The 21,506-nt window shown below is 39.2% G+C and overlaps 1 protein-coding gene and 1 non-coding gene across 2 annotated transcripts in view; both read right to left on the reverse strand.

Annotated features, from left to right (window-relative positions):
• The window catches only part of LOC140949014 (serine/threonine-protein kinase PLK4-like), a 22,576-nt gene extending 1,904 nt beyond the window's left edge, over window positions 1-20,672 (reverse strand). The window contains exons 1-17 of the mRNA XM_073398270.1: window positions 20,640-20,672; window positions 17,099-17,194; window positions 16,444-16,539; window positions 15,150-15,264; window positions 14,116-14,228; window positions 13,422-13,510; window positions 12,114-12,210; window positions 11,236-11,294; window positions 10,256-10,304; window positions 9,487-9,514; window positions 8,574-8,650; window positions 7,077-7,306; window positions 5,373-5,591; window positions 3,359-4,106; window positions 3,181-3,262; window positions 1,978-2,272; window positions 1-328 (exon numbers count right to left, since the gene is read on the reverse strand). The exon at window positions 1-328 is cut by the window's left edge and continues 9 nt beyond it. Of these exons, the coding sequence (XP_073254371.1) occupies window positions 1-328; window positions 1,978-2,272; window positions 3,181-3,262; window positions 3,359-4,106; window positions 5,373-5,591; window positions 7,077-7,306; window positions 8,574-8,650; window positions 9,487-9,514; window positions 10,256-10,304; window positions 11,236-11,294; window positions 12,114-12,210; window positions 13,422-13,510; window positions 14,116-14,228; window positions 15,150-15,264; window positions 16,444-16,539; window positions 17,099-17,194; window positions 20,640-20,672 (2,754 nt within the window). The remainder of the gene's footprint in view (window positions 329-1,977; window positions 2,273-3,180; window positions 3,263-3,358; window positions 4,107-5,372; window positions 5,592-7,076; window positions 7,307-8,573; window positions 8,651-9,486; window positions 9,515-10,255; window positions 10,305-11,235; window positions 11,295-12,113; window positions 12,211-13,421; window positions 13,511-14,115; window positions 14,229-15,149; window positions 15,265-16,443; window positions 16,540-17,098; window positions 17,195-20,639) is intronic.
• Window positions 20,673-21,089: 417 nt separating this feature from the next.
• Window positions 21,090-21,163, reverse strand: Trnan-guu (transfer RNA asparagine (anticodon GUU)). The gene has a single exon. It is a non-coding gene; the product is annotated as a tRNA-Asn (tRNA).
• Between the last annotated feature and the right edge of the window lie 343 nt (window positions 21,164-21,506).

Genomic DNA, 21,506 nt, shown 5'->3' on the forward strand with positions numbered 1-21,506 from the left:
CCACCCAACACCTTGGACAAAAACGCTCTTTACAACGTGAGACGATGATGACGAGATTGACCCCAGCTTGGAAGCTTCCTTGGTCGTTAGCTGGCTCTGTTGAATTCTCCCTTTCTCAGATGGTGATCTAGCAACCTTCTCAGATGACTCATCACCACAAGACTGTGATCGTCTCCCGAGCTTGTGATCATTGCATGCTGCAGACGGCCTTGTATTGTGGAACACACTTGCTACAGTACCATCGAATGACAGTAGAGAGGTATTGACTGGGGCTACGGTGCTAGGCGATGTAGCAGTAACTGTTATGTTGCCCATGGAGTCAGGGGGTCTGATGAAACAGCATAGTCACAGCTTAGGTTAGAAAGCCTTGTTGGCAACATTCGTAGTAAAAAAGTGGACTTGCCACCTTTCAATTACTCATGAAGAGATTAAGAAAAACAAAAGGACAAGGATTAAGGCTTTTTATAGGGTAGCATTACTGGTAACCCAGTACATGGTTCGTACAGATTTTTGAATCCAAAATTCAAGACTTTTTCCAGACTTTTTTCCAAAACAATAATTTCTTTTTCCAGACTCAAGGTTATCAAATAGGTGATCAATAGAGGCCTTGAAAAAACGCAGGAACAAAGCTTTTTCCATTATGCGCTGCAAACGTACTAGCGAAATTGAATAAGATTTGACCAACACGAAAAAAATTATCTTGTAAAACACTTGTTGTAGCTTTTAAAAGAACTCAAGGCTTTTTACCATTTTTTCAAGACTATCTCTATTTTGGAGGCTTTTTCCAGCCCGGAAAATTGTTGGGCAAATTTCAAGAATTCAAGACTCTGTACGAACCCTGTCAGTAGCTTGCATTCCCCTCAAAAAAAAAATAAAATCCCAACTGGTAGGAGGCGAGCCAGTTGGCCTTTACAGACTTGGCCGAGTATTTGAACTCGGGATTACCGAGAACAAATCCAGCTGCAATCAGTTGCAAAAATGTTGAGACACTTCCACGGAAAAACGACCTTTCTTGCTTCAAATCGCTCCTGGTCACAGGTCTGTAAAATGTAAGACTGACCTCCCTCCTCCCTCCCATTCAAAGTTGTTCCTCCAAGTTTTGAGTTTGGTCTTGTATTGCTAGCAACTTTGATAAGGGGTGGAGGGGGGATCACAAGCACAAGATCATGGACAGGCCATTTATGCCAAAATACGGTACAGTGTCTCAAGTACTTTTGCAACTGGTTGTAGCGGTCAGGGCGAGACTTGAACTCAGCGTCTCCGAATTACAAGTCCAGCGCTCTTACCGCTCGGCCAGGCTGCCTCCGCTGTGACACCCTTAGTGAGGGGACAACCTCACCTTCACCCTTGCCGCCACTTCAAGCTTTGCTCCTTACACATAAATACTGCGGGGCTGTCACAAAAAGCCGGGGATTCCTTCCGGCCACTATGAACATGACCTCTTATACTTTCATAGGCAATAAAAGAAAAGTAGAAACAAAATCTTCCCAGAAGATCAATTCCCCGCCTACTAATTGCGTATACTCGGCCCGGCAAAAAGAAATCTTAGTCAATAGTGACAGTCCTTAACCTTTATTCCTAATGTTACATTGCGAGGTCAGATTACAGCTTTCGACGCTCGAGCACGCGCAGTAGGCAAGATTGCCCCCTCGGCCCTCGACTATTACCTGTCGCATTCTCTCCACCCCACAACGTTCGATTCTTTACTCCCGTTTGTTTGCTTTTGTTGAGCATTAACTAAGCCTCACTTCGGTTCGCTTGGAGAACATTAACTTACTCGTTTTGGAGGCGGCATTTTTCGCAAAAATGTTGGATTATGAAACTATTTTGGTGGAAGTATGGGGGGGGGGGGGGTGGTGGAGGGGGAACAAGATTTTCATTAACGTTAAAATGAATGCCTTCACAAGTGTTTAAAGGGAAGAGAATCTACACGGCCTATTGAAGAAGGAACAAAAATCACAAAACATATTTACGAACCTAGGATTGTGTGCTTCGGTAAGTCCATCGTTTCCTTTCAGAGACTTATTTCTCGACACAGGTGGTTTGCGGCACACAATGAAAGGAAAGTACTGTCCTCCGCTACTCTCACTTTCTTCCTTATTAATGACTCTCTCTAGATGCACACACTGCTGATAGCAATTCTGAGCATGCTCCAACAACGGTTTCATATCCTGTGTCACACCATCTAGACCTCCTACTGATTCCAACGTGTATGATACTCCGCCTGGCTCGATTATCCGTGTGCACTCCTGTGACTGGTGCACTTTAGCCCCTGTAGAAAATATTGATAATTGTTATACAGCTGGAAATTTTTCCCAACAGCGAGTTCTCTCATTGGTTACTTGGAGGTCACATGACATCTAACAATGAAATTGTTTCCCGCCAAAATCTCTGAGCGGGCAACATTGCAAACATCTATGACGTCAGAGGGTAACAGTAAACTGTCACCCACGAATGTTGACCGACGACCGCCGTTACAAGCTTTCAAATTTCCCGCTCTCTAACAAATCACTTAAAGACTTGTCCCTAGGGAAACAACAGTTAATTTTGTTTCCCTCGAATCTCAATGTTTCCCGAGGTGGACAAAATTAACTGTTTCCCTCGGAACCAGTCATTCAGTGTTGAATAGCAAGTGTTTCAAATACACTGGCGGAAAACATTGATGAGAGAGCTGGAGGAGTTGGGTTTAACATGGGGCGAAGCGCACTCAGGCAGACCAAAGCTCAGGGCAGGGTTGAGTGGCGGTGGCGACGTTTGATTGCGAACAGCCGCCCTATGTCCAGCGGGGATGAAGAGGTTGGGTTAGTGAGTGAGTGAGTGGTTCAGTTACACTGAGCCCTTTGCCTCGGGGAATAACAAAATAGCATTTTGTGACTGCCAAGTAAAACGTTAAAATAAGTCCTAGGGTACTGGCCATTTTTAGGGTTGAGGGGGAGACTGGGTAAGTGTTATGTCGACTTACACTATGGGAGAGTTTGGATATGTCCTAGCCTCTTATTGGCTGTCACGAGGTTGCACAGGAGACGGGCTCAAAATTTGTCCTTTAAAACAGTCCTATGGTGCAATACGCCACAAAACCGACCCGGTCCCACAAAAGGTACGTACAACCTTAGTCAAAATGGCCGATATTTTTTCTGGCCACTATACCTTGACATAAGTAACACTCTGTCTGGCACCTACCATTATAAAAGCATACTTCAAAATCAGCATTTGGAAAATTTTCCATAAGCATGCATTTTGCATGCTTGGAATACATTGTGACCTGCAAGGTAAAAATCAAGCATTCAGTGGACTGAAAAAACTGCCAAGCGTGCTGAATTTCATGTCAGCGAAAAAAGGGACTAACAATAATGTTTACCTTCGGTGTTTTCTTGCGCACAAGATGAACAAACCTCGTAGCATACTGGTACTTTTTCCAGTACTTAGAGGGCAAGTTGGAAAACAGATAGCTACATGTGGAGTCACACCCCGAGGGTGGAGGGGTTTGTGATGATAGAGGGACCCCTGTCTTTCCATTAGGCTGGTATACAGTTATCTTCATCCCATTCTGTGAAATTCTCAGCACCTCGAAAACTTTGTCTTCACCGTTCTTGCGATGAAAAAACTCCAAAGCAACTTCTCCGTCGTCCAGAATGCTAACCACAGCATTTCTGGTCTTCTGTCTAATTGGTCTGAGCCTTTCGGAATTCAGGGGTTCTACAATGTCTCCCAGTGATTTAGATCTGGACGAGTCGGATTTGCTTCTACCATTTCTCTTTGCCTGTTCAGCGCTAGAATGCTTTTCATGCATGCCCGTTTCCTGAATATGAGAGAAGTCTAGACCGGAGTCTTTCGTGACACTGTCACTACCACGTCGCCGATGTTGTCGATAATCACTCCTTTCTGCTGTTTCTTCACAGTCTGACCTACTGGCATTACTTGGTATCTGTTGGTAACCAGTGCCACTATTGAGATCACCTGGTCGGTGATGCTGTTCTTGTCGATTCATGTTTGGCTCTGTGCTACTGAATCCACTACTGCTGGTGTTAACACCATTAGTTGCATTCTTGAGGAAGTCTCCAAGTGTGTTACCACACGAGCTGCTGTATTTGCTGGCATTGTAATTCCTGAAAAGAAATGACACCAACAAGATGGGAAAACAAGATGGGTAAAGCATCATCTCAGTATCATAGATGTCCTACCTTGAACCCTAGCCGGTAAGTCTTATCAGTAATTTCATTTCCAATTCTCTGTTTTGTCCCCATTTTTCACTTTCAGGGTCCCCGTACTCGTTCCCCGCTCCCTGCTCCCCCCTCTCCCCTCCCCGTCAAGTAACATCTATCCAATGAGGGAATCTTTGCTGACATCATTGTTTCCATTTTTCCTCATTAGCATACGACTTAACTCACAGAAGTCGTGGCCGTATATACGAACCAAATTCAAAAGTTGAAAGAGCTGATTAACTTGAGCAATTTGTGCAACTTTTCAGCTCTTTGCATGCAATATTGAAGGAAATATCAGCCATCGAAAACTGCGAAATTGCTGGGTGGCAAAAAAGTTACTGATTCATACATTCTCATTGTAAAATTTCGAGTTTTTAAAAGATAATTTCTCGGAAATCATTCGCTAAATCGGGATCAAATTTTCAGAGACAACTGAAATTGTCATTCTCTTTCAATATTGAGGTGTTTTATTTTATTAGCTTCATCAGATAATGATGAGCATATGTTAATGAGACAAAAAATGTGAACAATTATTCCCCTATACCCACTATGTGACACCATTAAAAAACATCTAAAATTGTGAAAACTGATGCATCAAGGCATAGTAAATAGAACAAAGATTCCGCAGATGCTGGCTGGTCCTCTGTCACCTGCTAGGATACGTTTATCTCGGAAAATAGGACTTTTCCGGAAGTAAGAAAAACCAAGGTAGTTCTTAAAAAGTCTTTAAAGGACCCCCCCCCCCCCCCCCCCAAAAAAAAAAAAAGAAAAAAGATTAAAGTTCCAGGTGTAGCAAGAACCTTGTTTAAATAATGCAGCATTTTCTTAAGCACATGGCTATTTTCGTCTTACATACTAATATTAAGATGAGATTTGCGGTTTTGAACTAGTCATCTATACTGCATAATATCGCAAGCAAGCCAAGCAAGCACCAACAAGAACATTATTTTCTTTGTTCGTTTGTTTGTTGTTGTTGTTAGAGTTCTTTTTCTTTTTCGTTTTTCCACAGCATGCAAAACGGCTAAGAATGAGCCTACCAAAAAAGCGCTTCAAGAGATCGCACGTGACAAGGCGAACTGACGACAGAAACGAAGGGAAGTTCCCTTCGTCCCACCGTCCTTTGCAGGCTAGCAGTCATAAACACAAAACAAGCAACAACTATTTGTTAACCTGAATTTTGCGATCAGGCTGTTTCCAGTATTGGGTGCGGTTTCCTTGTCTTTTGGTTGCTTGTTTCTAAATGTCGAGGTTGTTATATTGGAGAGCCAGGACGCGGACTCTGCAGTCTTGTAGCCTAACGAGGGCGGGCGAGCCACGTCTGTTCCACGCATTAGGTCTTTAGTGTAAGAACCTGTTTTCTGATCAGATGTGCTCTGACTTTCAGTGTGACTGTGATGGAAATCAAACAAAAGAAAAATGAAAATCGATGCACAGGGGTCTATGTTGGATTTATCGTTTGGGGGAGATGCCAGAGAGAAGTCCAGAGTGTCCGAAGGCTACGAGCTTCCTAGGGGGGTTAGAGGGCACGCCCCCCCTAAAAGTTTCAAATGAAAATGTGCTGAGATGCAATCTGGTGCATTTTGAGACACAATTTTGAGAAATGTTACAGTGGTATTTTGTTTTATTTTTTAGTCGTGATCACGTTCTGACAATGTTACAATACTCCATGTTCCTTTTCATATAGTGTCCTTAGACAGGGAATACTTCACGTGCACTGACCTCGTCGCGTCTGGATGATTTTTCCGATATACTTTAATACTTATATACTGTAATGATAACAATATATTTGGGGAAGAAGCTGGGCATTTTTTTTTTCGGGGGGGGGGAGCTTCTACCCCTCAAAAACCCTACATAAAACCCTCATGCACTCAGCAATTTCACAATAATGTATTAATTGCAGACAGGGCCACCGTTTCCGTCACGCGTCCAGCCGTAACTTCCTAGGAAAGCGGCGGCGGAAATCAGGCTTATCCAGTTTCTAAAGATTTGTTTTCACTAGCGAAGGAGTTGAGATCGTAAGAAAGCTGTAGTAAAATCAACACTCGCAGACAAAAGCGAAGTCCTAAGCACGACGGAATCACAGTCGCAATAACCAGCCAGTTTACATTTTCTTTACGCCGAGCTCAATTGGAGTCCGATTTTGTCAATGACTTCGTCACCAGTAATCCAATTAAATTGTCGGAGTCGGGAAATGGCGAATTAGTGATCATTTTCATGCACTGTGATCGGCTTATTCGTCCCCTCCTCCTTGCGACTGGGAAAATCTTGTTTTTACTAGATCACAAGTGACGAATATATCAGAAAAATTCACCAGGTCATAACAATCTGCACTTCTCATTCCGGCTCCGGCAACGAACGATCCCAGAGTAATAGTGAAAATCACCCTTACTACAGCGGCTATAACGCTATCATGATATTATATCTGCATAAACTAAATTTGTACGAAATATGAAAACCAATCATCATAATCTTACTAGGGAGCTTTAGATTTGAGGACGAGAACGAGTACGTGTACTACGAGATTTAACTAAAAGTTTTTGTGCATGTTCTCAAAAAAATAAACCCCGGAAAGCTTGATTTTACTTTTCTCCACCAAACAAGTTAGTACGATTATTTATACTGAGGGAGGTTAAGCCCTCTCCCGAAAACAAAATGAAAAACTTCTTACATTTGATATCTTGCTCCCGCCACTACGACATTCCCGCTAAAACTCGTAGTAGAGTGACGACGGCTATCACGTTTTCCCCCGCCAAAATTACGCTGGTTCACGCGTGAGCAATACCCAGTATCGAGAAAATCACGTAATCGTAGTCGTCCTCGTCTCAGAATTTAAAACTCTCTAAAATAATGTAATTGCAATTAACATTGCAGTACCTTGCTCTCTGTCTCACTGGTGGAGAGGGTGGGTGTCGGCCTTGTCTAGGCCAAGCGTCAGACAGACGATCACTTGATCTGTTAGTGAAGGCGTCATTATCCCCAGAAATGCCCATGGATTTTGCATAATCACTGCTGCTACGAGTGGATTTTGAAGGCCGACTAAGGCCTGTAGAGACTGTAGCCATTGTGCCATTTCCACTGTCTAGTGATCGCTCATTGATATTTCGCTAAAGAAACAGGGTAAATCAACGTTACAATCATTCATCGTCATCATCATCACCAGTCTTAAAATGTGGTCAACCGGAAGTGAGGCATTTTTCCTCATACTAGTGAGTTTAAGCAGCGACGTTTTTTAGCGACGCACGTCGACCGGGAGTGGCTTTTTACACTCTTAAACCCTGATTTTAAACAAATTTTTGGGCAAATCGTCGCTATAGGGGTAAAGACTCTTCGCAATACAAATTTGGTGGCGTCAAGGTAATTTAAAATTTAAAAAAACGCTCACTTCCGGTTGACTTGCGTCGCTCAAAAACGTCGTTGCCTTGACGCTACAAAATTTGTATTGCTAAGTGTCTTTACTACTATTAAAGAAGTTTAGATTCTAAGAGTAAAGACGAGGGCGACTACCAATACGAGATTTTCTCAAGCAGTGCTTGCGCGTGTACCAGCGTCTTTTTTGCAGGAAAAAGTGATAGTCATCTTCATTCCAGTACGAGTTTTAGGGAGAGTAGTGGCGGAAACATGTTATCAAATGCTAGAGGTTTTGCGACCGGTAGAGGGCTTAACCTCCTGCAATAAAGATAACAATGGTAACTTTTGTGGTGAAAAAAGTACAATGAAGCTTTCCGGGGTGTCTATTTTTAGAGAATACGCGAAAAGAACTTTGAGTCAAATCTCGTACTCGTAGTCGTTCTCGTCCCCGAATCTAAAGCTCTCTATTATAGAGACGATCTGCCCAAGAATGAAAAATGTTCATTTCTGGTGGACGAGCGTCGCTCAAAAACGTCTTTGCTTAAGCTCTCTTTTGCAAGTTCGAGTAGCTTCACAAGGTCTTCTGGGAATTTTACACCTTCTTTGTTGAGGTCGGGCCATTACGTTCGTGTCGTTTGACGTTGCTCCTAGTCTTAAAATGTTCGGTTTCTTACCCTTCCCTCCCTTTGGAAAGAATAATATGCCTGGGCAGATGCCACTCATACGGTTGTCATAGTTACGCATTACACTCGGCTGTAGCCCTTGACTCCAACAGCCTCTCAGTCGCCTTACTCTGAGCTCATCTTTGTTGATGATTTTTACATGACGTACAAAATGCAAACACACGCTTTTCGCTCTCTAATGTACATGTACCTTTGGCCAGTTGAACTTTATTCCACGCACCTCTTTGTCACCCAAATTCTCCTCAGCCGTGTTTGAAATTTTAATTCTAGTGCAAGTTTTATAAACAATAGTTAAGTTTTTGAATTGAATGAGCGATGTATTTTAGTCTGCATGGCATACCTGTGGAGGATATAGCCGGTCAGTTGAGGAGTACTTCAGCAGTCTTTCCTGAGTCATAAATGGATGATCTAAAATCCCTGTAAGTACAATATGCACAGTTGAAAAACGCTAAATCTAATTTGGTTAACTCGAAGTGTTACTCGATGCTAAGTTGAACTCATTTTACCCCCCGCCCCCACCCCCCCCCCCAAAAAAAGGTTTAACCCACTTAGACGAACTCAACCCCCCCCCCCCCCCCCAAAAAAAAAAAACGTCGAACTCTATATTGTGTGCCTAGCGGACTGAGCTAGGGCTTTTTCCACCCAACCATTATAACAGGAGTAAGGTAATTTTCAGTTGATTTTGCTTTTGATTTATTTTGTAGTTGTTGTTGTTGTAGTGGTTTTTTTCACCCCTCAACTTGTGACTTTTAAATTTTTGGGGTTGTTTGTTGCTTGTTTGTTTGTTTGTTCGTTCGTTTTTTCTACTGTACATGTACTTAAAAATAAGGGCTAAATGGTCTGAAGTCCTGATAACTCTTATCCTGTTTTAACCCTTCAAGCCTCAGACCATACATTTTCCTTATTCTTAAAATTAGTTGAGAGAACTTGATAGAATTGTGATCTTGTCATTGATTCTCATAACCTCTTCTCTCAATAACGTATCAATATCGTTTGGAGAAAATTAATGTAGCTCACTCTTAGAGCCCAAGGGATTGTCATGGTAACTAATCAATGATTTACAGTAATCTAACACCTTGGTAAAGGTACCTTTAAGTCACTGATGGCCGATCAATTACTTTTTTTACTTTAAAACATACGTAATCACTATTAAAAGTATCAAGGTTATACTACATGTAGTTGCCTTATAACCAATAGGTGAGGTACGAGAGAAGAACAATTTAAGAATTAAGTACATAGATCAGTACATGTACCTGACAAGGTGATTCTGTCTCCAGGATTCTAAAATGTCGTTCATAACACAAAAAATTAATCAGCACTTATTTATTACTTTACATGTGTATCTAAAAACTATGCAAATTTATTTATGTGTATTTGTATAGAAGGCATATGCAACAGCTTGCAAATTCCCTGCATGCCTCAGAAGGACAATTAAAAATTCTTTGATCATCATCATTGTCATCATCATCCATGTCTTGGTAAAATATTTACAAAACGTTTTCATGTTTGCTTTTGGTGAGGAATAGCCTCTGACAAAGCAGGGCTGTAACCAAGGTTACAGAGTCTGATAGCATGGAAAGGGGGCAGGGGGGCAGAAAGGATGTTCTTATTTGTACTAAACATTCCACAGCCAGAGCTCCCATCTTCACGCCCCAGTTAGTTGTTTCAAAGGTAGTTAACACTATTCACCAGATAAATTTCTATCCACTGGATAACTAAATTGGTTTCCCAAATACTTATTGTTGGATAGTAATTCATTCTTCAGATAGCCCTATTTATTGAGGCCTGGGCTCTAGGCCATACCACATTACCATACTCCAGTTTTTCAAGTATAAAATATGTCACACAAAATGCAGAAATGTAAACCTCTTTTTCATAAGAAAAGCTAAATTTTGTCCATCAAAGAGTTATCCCTAGCAAAACAGGTACACATCATGTACAGTGTACCGGGTATGTTGTAAGTAAGTCACCAGTAGATTGTATCCATTTAGACCACTGTACGTAGTTCATTTTATAACGTACCTTCTTCAGGAGCTGCGCAATGAGATCTTGAGCTTCTGACGACAGATTACTACCATAACACAAGCAAACAAACAAGAATTCTGCTTATTACATTGTAAGTACAGTACTACAGCAGTAAGCAAGTAATTTTTTATCCTGTCAGAGTTACTCTACATTGTACTTTCAAGAATAATACAGTGATACCTCTACTAAGCAAACCTTTCCAAGTGTCCGCTTAATAGAGGGTGTCTGCTTAATAGAGGTTTGCAAAAATGGCGCAATGTTTGTTGACGATTAACTTTCAACAGTTACTCTGTACTGTGATAAAGATCCATGTTACTAAGGAAGCTAAGGAAGCTGCACTGTTCTTTGTGCAAGACTTTCGGCCTAATCTACAGTTCATTGACAGATAAATGAATTGATTTATCTTTATTTATCGACTACAGTACGTATTTCAAGGACATTATCCAATACTACTATTGTCAATTCAGTCTTGTGTTTGCTTAATAGAGGTTTTTAACAAACAAACTTAGCCAAATACAATTTATTTTGGTGTCCGCGTTCGCTTAATAGAGGTGTCTGCTGAATAGGGGTTTGTTATTACTTTAGGGAATTATAATACGTTAATTTCAGGACCCTACTTAGTGTCTGCTTAATAGAGGGTGTCCACTTAATTGGGGGTCTGCTTAATAGAGGTTTCACTGTATAATTACTGTCAATTGTTGTTTAATACTAAAAACAGTAGTACATGTACATCTTTTGGGTAAACCTTCAGGGTTCTCAATAGAAGGCGGCACCCAGCGATTGATCGCCGCTTACTTTGGGATTTATAGCCGCTTACTTTGTGTTTAGGTCGCTTTTCTTTGCTTTGTTTTGACACCTCTGGCTTTGCTGAAGAGCCTCCTACTTTATCAGTGATCACCTCCTACTTAAAAATCTATTGAGAACCCTGAACCTTGTTATATTACTATAATATTATTATTATTAATGTTCAAACTCACCTTGGTAAATCATAATCAGCCAACACTACCCTGTTTAATGTGCTCTTTACTGCCTCAGTCTAAAGTTAAAACATTTTAAAACCAATTTAATATTTTTAGTAATATTTAGAAATGGATGTCTTTGGTTGTGTTCACACTCACACAGGATACAATCTCCCAAGTATTCCTAAGTAGAGAACTTTCTTCTTGGCAATCAAAAACTAACCACAGGCATACAGGTAGTGCTGAGTGACTTAGGTAAAATTATTGCAAATTACTTCAGTCTGCAGTCTTCGATGCTTATATAAAAACTACAAAATAAATACCATACAGTAAACCACACTTTTTTTTATTCTGGCAAGAACAGGACTGTGTTCTAACAGCACCTCTTGACCACTAGAGCCCTATTATTTTGCTCTTGGATGACTAGGAAATTTTAATGTATTTGTAGTTTTGTCATACAAATACTGAAAAGTAAAATTCATACATTGTATCCTGGGCACCCTGGATATCATACAATGTACAGTGTGCACGAAGCTTCCAAGCACTGGGTTCCCCTCAGTTTTTCTTAGCGCAAAAACAAAGCCTTGGGTATTTTTTATATTACACGTTGTTGAAAAAATCATGTATATGTACATGCGTAGGAAGCTTTTTTGGCAGGGCTCAAAAAAAGTCCCGTCCAGTGGTCCGGGCCAGGTAGATTTTGTTGCTGGACAAGTAACTTTTCAAGCTGACTTGCAAAGTAAGCAAGGGTAAAGCCAGTCATGGATCACTAAAGAAATCATCAAGTGAGAGGAGCAAGAGGTGGCCCCGGAAAATAAAATGCGAGAGCTGCTTGCCCAAAGACCAAGCTAGAATTCAAGTTTTTTTTAGCCCTTTTTTGATAATCTCTTACTCACATCAAAAGGAGGTTTTCCAACCAGCAGGGTGTAAAGCATACATCCCAGAGACCAGACATCAGACTCAAGACCATGAGGACCTCTAGTGGCTATCTCTCTACAAGAAAAAAAAGAAAATTTTCTGTAGAATTAAATTGCTCCTTAATTTTGGCGCAAAATTTCAGCATTCATTTATAATTTCACATGTGAAATTACAAAAATGCCATGGCAACCTTCCATACGTGTCAATTAATGCCAAGATGACAGCAAAGTTTTGAAATGTAATGAAATCAATGAAGATGTTAGGGCATTAAAAGACGCTTTAGAAAACCTAAACACACAAAAGAGCACATCAACAATATCAACTTAAGCCAAAATTCAAGCTCTAAAGTGTTCATTGAGTGGAGTTCTCGACCGATAATCATTTCGATGAACAATGTCAAAACCTATGATTGTGAGTGTATTTGTCACCCATGATATTAATAGCCAGGTAATCAATATCAAATGGTATGCTTGTGAAAATAGTGAATAATTTCACTCTTGTGTTTTGTCCAAATCATAACAATTCCTTTTGCCTTAAGGTTTGGGAAATTATTAGCATTTGGAGAAAACGTGTGTGAATTATTCCTTAATTTCTCTCATCACCATTTCATTGTAAATGGACATACTAACACCACTGAATTACATTCTACATGTAGTACTCTCTGTACATGTACTCTAAATTGCTTTGATTGCACCTAACTCATTGGAAAACAGTGATTTGTTTGATACAGTACAAATATAAATAATGCAAGATATACAAGTGTCGCTTTATAATTATCAGTTGGTGTAAAGAAAAAAGTGGAACGAAGATGCCTGAGGCATAGATACCTGCAGACAACACAGAAGCCATTCAGTACCACAGGGGACCATAAATGGAGCAGTTTCCACCTCGAATAATGCCAACAATGCTTTGGATTGAAACCCAGCAACCATGAGCCAGGATCATGACGCACCAATCACTAAACAATCACACTGGTACATTGTACAAATAGCCCCAAAATCAACACTATCGCCTGATGAAGACCTGCAGTATGCGGGCAAACCTTCGCGATCAATATCTAAGTGACTATTGTGAGAAAAACAATAAGCAAAACCCTTTATACACTGTAAATGACGTCCTGTACATAAAAACCAGCAACACTGGACCCGCTTTCCTACATACATTGGTACATTGTACCAATATTACAGTTAATTATTGTATTGCTGTTGGATGAATTCAAGGTAAATTTACCTGCAACTATTTAATGATGCAAGCATTAATTGGAGATTCTTAAAGTGTTTACTCACGGAGAAATATAGTTAGGTGTTCCACACATTGTATAATGCTTCTCATTAGGCATAGTAAGCCTTGTGGCAAGGCCAAAATCACCGATTTTCTGCAAATGGACAAAGTACACTAGTACATTTTCATACGTGTATACTCGACACCTAACCTCCCTACTGATAATACATTCACTGTACATTGCACAGTGTAATACCCTGCGAGCAGAGGCTACATTTTTGCTGTGTGAGCTGGTGTGCGAAAAGTAGCCTCGGCCAACAACCATTCAATTTTCTATTGTGCATAAGCGAAATTCGTCCTGCAATTCGCAAGCAAAATTAATTGTCAGGTCTGTTCTTAAATAGCGCAAGTTTCACAGGAATAAAAAATTGCAACAACTCTGATTTGCTACACAAGACTCACGCAATGCTCTAAACTGGTCAAGAACAGGAAAAAAACTCATTTTTTTTTATTTATTCATTTACATTTTTGGACAGATTTGAATGGTTGTCAGCAGAGGCTACTTTACGCACAACAGCTTACACAAAGAAAATGTAGTCTCTGCTTGCAGGGTAACAGTGTAAATACTTTGAACAGAGAAAATGTCCATCATATAACAAAATTAATAATCAATGTCACAAAAGTGACTTTAAAGTCCAATTGTACTATGTACAACTTGTATCTCTTTTCCTTTCAAACTTATCATAAAAACAAACTTACAGCATCCATTTCTTTTGTGAGCAGAATGTTCCCTAGAGTTAGATCACGGTGAATAATGCCATGAGAGTGAAGGTACAAAACTCCTTTAACAACTTGAGTCATGATGTGACAAGCTACCAAAGAAGGAAAGTCAGCCCAGTAATTAATATAAAAATAATAATAATAATAATAATAATGATAAAATAAATATTAATCTAAATCGTAATCATCATTGACCCAGCCTTCCCTTTCAGCCATTAATTCTTGAGAGTGTTTGAACAACTGAAGGGAATGCATGTGAGGGAAGTTGCTCAGGGTGAATATGTTCATCAGAGATGAACATTTAGCATGTTGAACATACAAACAGTACTTGTGTACAGCTGTGCTTATGTATGTTACAGGTCAAATTTGACTTTAGCTTGATCTTGATTTAACCTAGGTTGATTCTCAATTTCCTTTGTCTCCTAGCCCAAAAAGACAATAAAGGAAATTGAGAATCTACCTATCTTTAACCTGAAATCAAATTTGACCAGTAACATGTACATTGTGCCCAAGATAAACTGACAGAGGTAAAATTAACAAACACAAGATGTTGAGATTCGAATTTAAACTTCAAGAAATTTTTGACAAGATATGTGAGTGACAGATAGAAGTAAAATATTATTATTATTATCATTATTATGTGGGGCAGATCTGTATTTGGCGTAATTACATTGGCAAGCAATATTGTAATTCCACTCTCAGCAGATAACACCCTCCTCAATCTGCATAATACCACAACATTACTGTAGATTTGCTGTAAGTACTGTATTTTTTCACACTTGTGAAATGAAAATAAAAATACATCCTTATGGTCATTTAATGAGTTCCTTGTTATTTCAGTTATTTTTATAGCTCTAGAGGTACATGAAGGGAGGGTTTAATTTATGTAAATGAGGAAAACTGGGATGTGATTTGCAGCCAACTCATTAAACATAAAATTAATTCTAGTTAAATTTCATCATGAATTATCAATCAATTCTTCAATACTGGTTAAAGAAAACATAAGTCTGTACCCTCATTTTCACCCACTGGTCTTCCTGTTTTCTTGAGATAGCGGTTGATTTCTGAATTGTGGCACATTTCCAGGATCAGGTAGACATAATTTGAATCCTCGAAATAATTGTAAAGCTGAAGAATAACAGAATGATGTCAGTGATTGTATGTACAATAAAATTGTAAGCTCTTTCAAGGCTACAATAATTCTAAAAATTTCACAGTTGAAAGTTAAGTTTTCCATTATTGTTACAAGTACTGTCCATTATTTTCGTCCAAGAGACAGTGTGCATTCAAATTACCAGGAATTTTTTGGGTTGAATTTAAATAATGCAACCCATGTAGCTTTCTCACAAGTATTGATTTAAAAAATTAATTTTAAAACCCACAGTTTAAGGGCCAACATGTACATGTACAGTGTACATGCAGGGCTGTGCTCTAGCAGAGCCCGGTGGCCCCTGGCGCCTAACTTTTGCCCTCGGGCGACTAGAAAATCTCAGATTTTTCATACAAATCATATGCTGGGCACCCTGGATTTTACAGTTTCAGAGCACTGGGCTCCCATCAATTTTCCTCAGAGCACGGCCTTGACATGTATGTACATGCACAGCTCTATGTCACTTTTTAGGTCAATTCTGTGTTAAAGTCATTCCTTACTGTAGTGCCTTTACCTCCACATAAAATGCTCCCCTAGAGTTATGAGGTCGAGGAAGATACATACATGTATCAAACAAACTTAAATGGCATCCATCAGGAAGTTGGGTAATTTTGATTTTCATTGGACAAACCCTTGTACCAGAATAGTTTACAGCATAGTGCATTCTTTTTTACACTTTCCAAGGGCTATAGATGTAATCAGAAATAACACCAGGCATTTTAGTATTAAATACAGGTATCCATGTCTAAAATATAGTCTTTGTGCAGTGAGGCACCATGACAGTAAGGTATCAAGATTACCACACAATAATGACCCTACAGTGTAGCCAAAGCCTAAACCTGGACCTCATCTCTACATAAAGTCCTCTGTACTATATTAAAACCACTACATTGTGTACACTTCCCACAACGAGGGGTTACATGCAGCCTCTCTTACATATATTTTTTTTAATTACAATCATCCAAGTCTCAGAGATGTCTTCCCATAACAGACACTAACATGTACAGAAATGTTGAATGAATGCAGACATTAGTTAAGTCCCATGATTCATGGGTACTCATGTACACTGTACATCATAAGTTGCTCAAAATTTTGGTTTGGAACACATTTATTAGAAACAAAATTTTTAGATACATGAACTTTTTTAAATTTATTACCTCAAGGATAGCAGGATGTTTTAGTTGGCAGTGAATTTCAACTTCATTTCTCACTCTTGCTACCATTCCTGATGTTTTCATAGCTTTCTTGTCAATCTGTGTCAAGAAAAGGAAATACATGTGATGTGTAAAATAATTAACATTCACGTAAAGTACATGTAGGATCACTTACAAAGTGCAATGGACATAATTAACATGACCTTCTTTTAAGTCACATTATGATAAAAAGTTAACTAAAAAAACATCGGTAAAAATACTTGAACTATTTTTTAAAATTTTTGGCTAAGGTTTTGATGACATGATAGAATCATCGAAACGTTGGGTCCAGAGTTAGTTGAAATGATTACCATGCCTGTGTTTCAAATCATAAGGTTTACTAAAAAAACCTCAGTAGAAATACATGTACTAAAGCTAGAAATATTCTCCAAAGTTTTGATGACACTATTAATTTTTTATTATTATTAACATTATTTTTATTAATATAAATAATAATAACAATATTATTATTATAGAATCACTGAATCATTGGATAGAATTATCTTTAGTTTTCCTTTTTTAAATACCACTGAAATTATTGAACAGCACAAAGGAGTCAAGACAGTCCAATGTCAGGAATTATAAAAAGCATAAGTTAATTAAGATATGATTAACTAACCATTTTGATGGCAACCTCTTGTCCCGTGGCTTTGCAGCGAGCGTGGTACACACAAGCGAAACCTCCTTTGCCTACCAGTTCCAGGACTTGAAAGTCCTAACCAAAATGACAATGTAAATACAAAGAAAACGCACCAGTTGTTCAAAAGGTGGATAATGCTATCACCAGATAAATCACTATCCACTGGATAGTGCAACTGGTTGCCCTAACACTTTTCCGTTGGATAGCGATTTATCAGGTGGATAGTACTATCCAACTTTTGAACAACTGGGGCCAGAAGTTACATAATTATATGGTCCAGAACAAAGCTACACAATGGTTTGTAGGTTTCAGGTTACTAAAAAAGAACACTTTGAACCTGTAACCTTATACATCTTACATATAGGTTACCCAAGCATGTAATCAGTAACCAAAGAGAGTAGATGATTTTACAATTATTGCGTACATTGGTACCCTTTAGGAAAATTTCCATACTGATTACTCCCCCATATACATGTAGAAGGGATTGGAAACTCTTGGGCGAGCAGGGGGTCTAAAAGACTAAAAGGATCAACAAAATTTACGAAGCACAATTGGAATTCTCAGGAGGAAGCGGCTCTCAAAAAAAATCCCTTATATTGGGGAGGAATGGATATCTTCTGGGACTACACATTTGAAAGTGTACCAATACTGAGGGCAATATGGCTCAAAAAATTTGTGAAGAGATTGATCAACAAATACCGAAAAGGCAGTTAGAGCAAAAGCTTTGCAAGGAAGGATTTCAAAGCAGCAACTATATGTACAGCCACATGCAGCTGTTAAAATGGCAATGGTATATGTGCAGTTTTTTTTTTCTTGTTGGCCTCAGTAGTTTCCGGTGGATAATGCTGCCAGGGTTGTCAGAAAGTTTTGAAGTAGACAGCTAAGTTGTCAAAGTAAGCAGCCAGTCTACGTATATTCTATTTAACAAACACCATCTGTAAAGAAATGCCAAGCAGAGTAGCTGGCCAATACTAACCAAGTAGGCAGCGATTTTTGCAGGCACCTGGCTACTTTTGACAACCCTGAACGCTATCCACTCAAATCTCTATCCATTGAAAATCGCAATTGGTTTCCCAAATACTTATCAGCTGGATAGTGATTTATCCGGTGGATAGCATTATCCAACGTTTGAACAACCTGGGCCTGGATAAAATGTGTTCTCACGTTAAACCAGCATTCAACTTCCTGTTGATTTCAAATTTCCTTTGTTTCCTAGTCCTAGGTCTTTATCATTTATAGGAAACGAAGGAGACTATGGGTTAACCTGAGAACGGATCCAACCTATCCTCTTTCCAACAACTGTAATTCTCCAAACCTAAACTTAAAAATCAAGTTCTCATCATACACTACTCACAAAAACTTTTGCGTTAAACCAGGGTTCAACTTCGTGTTGATTTCGAATTTCCTTTGTTTCCTAGTCCTAGGTCCTTATCATTTATACGAAACAAAGGAGATTATGGGTTAACCTGAGAACGGATCCAACCTATCCTCTTTCCAACAACTGTAATTCTCCAAACCTAAACTTAAAAATCAAGTTCTCATCATACACTACTCACAAAAACTTTTGCGTTAAACCAGCGTTCAACTTCGTGTTGATTTCGAATTTCCTTTGTTTCCTAGTCCTAGGTCCTTATCATTTATACGAAACAAAGGAGATTATGGGTTAACCTGAGAACGGATCCAACCTATCCTCTTTCCAACAACTGTAATTCTCCAAACCTAAACTTAAAAATCAAGTTCTCATCATACACTACTCACAAAAACTTTTGCGTTAAGGTGATTCCATAGTAAAAGAACCTAACATAGATTTTAGCTAAAACTTGGTACACTGATGTAACAAGTCAAGAAGATGATAAAAAAGTAATAAAAAGTGGGGGTCACCGTGCTCGTTTTGACGTCACCATGCTGACAAATACGGCTATTTAGGACCCTTTTACAAAAATTGCGGGTAGCGCAAACCTAGACAAAAAGGAGAGATTTTTTCGATGATGCACGTGACATCACACAGAATTTGACTTTAATGTATTGTTTATCCACTTACGTACCAGAAAAATGTCTTTTAATGCCCTTGTTTTTACTTTACCCTCCAAAGTAGAATTAAATTGGACGCGCGCTTTTCGACCCGTGATGGCTCAATCCGTACAATTTAGTAAAATTGCCAAAAAACTGAACATAGATTTGTGCCAATTTTTTTCTCATCGAAAGGAAGCACTGTCCTTATTAAAATCATGAAATAAAAAATGGGGGTCACCGTACTCGTTTTTGCGGTAGAGCTGCAGAAAGTGTGCACCAAACGCATTTTCTCCGATTTTTGAGAGAGGACTGGGGCGAGTTTCCAAATAGAATGTATGTGAAAGGGGGAAGAAAGTATTAAAAAATCCGTTTTTACAGAATTTACATCGAGATATCACATTTAGGACACAATGTGATAAAGAAAGTGTTAAAAAGAAAATCAAAGTGAGTAAGCACAAGTTAAACATCCACTATCGAGGTTCTCCGAGAGGAGGTCGAACTCAGCAACACGCGTACTGCTTACGTTATGCACATTCCCAACACATTGAGTCTCACCTCGGCAAGAAACAACAGCAAGCAAAAATTCCAATAGCGTTTCTCTTCAGTCAACTTCATTTTAATAATATTACTTCTCATGCTCTTTTTTACGGCGGCCATCTTGTTATGCGCAGTAAGAGATGCGCAGTGCAAAACTAGGGAATCACCTTAAACCAGCGTTCAACTTCGTGTTGATTTCGAATTTCCTTTGTTTCCTAGTCCTAGGTCCTTATCATTTATACGAAACAAAGGAGATTATGGGTTAACCTGAGAACGGATCCAACCTATCCTCTTTGCAACAACTTTAATTCTCCAAACCTAACCTTAAAAATCAAGTTCTCATCATACACTACTCACAAAAACTTTTGCGTTAAACCAGCGTTCAACTTCGTGTTGATTTCGAATTTCCTTTGTTTCCTAGTCCTAGGTCCTTATCATTTATAGGAAACAAAGGAAATTATGGGTTAACCTGAGAACGGATCCAACCTATCCTCTTTCCAACAACTGTAATTCTCCAAACCTAACCTTAAAAATCAAGTTCTCATCATACACTACTCACAAAAACTTTTGCGATTTTTCTAGTAAGATCAAAGTATTCAACAACCATTGCAACATACAAAGAACCATTAAGATGTCTTTGCAAGAGTTTTGTTATGATACGGTGATTGTAAGAAATAACTTCAACACTGAGCCGTGACATTATTATTCATATGCTAATATTTCTGAATTAACGAACAAGTGCGTTCCTTTTAATACTTATTTCACTGTGCTGTGAGCGGTCATGCTTTGAGCGCAAAGTAAGCTTCAGCTGAAGCTTACAATCATGTATCGGTATGCCGGTACGCACCGTTATTCTTAACTGTTTAAGAATCCACCCAGCATAGCTTGGAAAAATGACAAGCTTCACTCTCAGCATCGCGATTCACTCTTCTAGAAATATGAAACCGAGAAGCCATTTTTGTGGTCTTACCTCAATCGAGTCGCCCATGAAGCGAGACGTCATCTTCGATCAAGATTTTCCTTCCTACCACTCTATAGATTTCAACCAAACGACCACAGAAAAACGGACTTGATACAAATCTTGATTCCCTTTTGATTTGAAGCGTGATCCCATGTCCAAAATGGCTGTTATTCACAACTGTTTCACCGTGTAACTTTCAGATAGTCCCTGTATCCGCCATTCAACGAAACTTTGAACGGCCCGCGCAATCAACAACACTGAGCATCGAAGCGAGGCTAGACTTGTTGCCGCGCGTAAGGCATTCTGGGTTAAAGGAAACGAACGAACTTCAAAGAAGTGAAAATGAAGATAGATTCTCCTCCAACTTTAGCCAACTTTTCGTAACATAAACATTAAATGTGAAGGTTTTGCACTGCAATAAAAAAAAAAGAAATGTGAAAGGAAAAACAAAAAAAATTTCGTCCCCGGGTGGGCTTGAACCACCAACCTTTCGGTTAACAGCCGAACGCGCTAACCGATTGCGCCACGGAGACCACTTGAAAATTCTATTCGAAATATTACAATTTAAATCTAATGACTTGTTTCATTACGTCATTGTCCCTATCTTGTTCCCAGACTCTCTCTTCTTTACTTCCTCCTCCTTACCCGTTTTTTTATTTTTTTATTTTTCCATATCCTTTCATTTTATTGCAGAACTGCACAAATATGTTATTTTCCCATACAGGATTCGGGAAAACGCAAAATCTGTTGACGGAAATTTTAACAGGATTTGACTGCTACTTGTGCTAGCCGGGAAACGGGATTCACCCAAATTTGGACACGGGATGCAGGATTTTTTTTCCCTGTCTGCTGGGAAATCGAGACGGCTCAAATGTA

The sequence above is a fragment of the Porites lutea genome, chromosome 9 (genome assembly GCF_958299795.1).
Source record: "Porites lutea chromosome 9, jaPorLute2.1, whole genome shotgun sequence".
Taxonomy (NCBI): Eukaryota; Metazoa; Cnidaria; class Anthozoa; order Scleractinia; family Poritidae; genus Porites; species Porites lutea.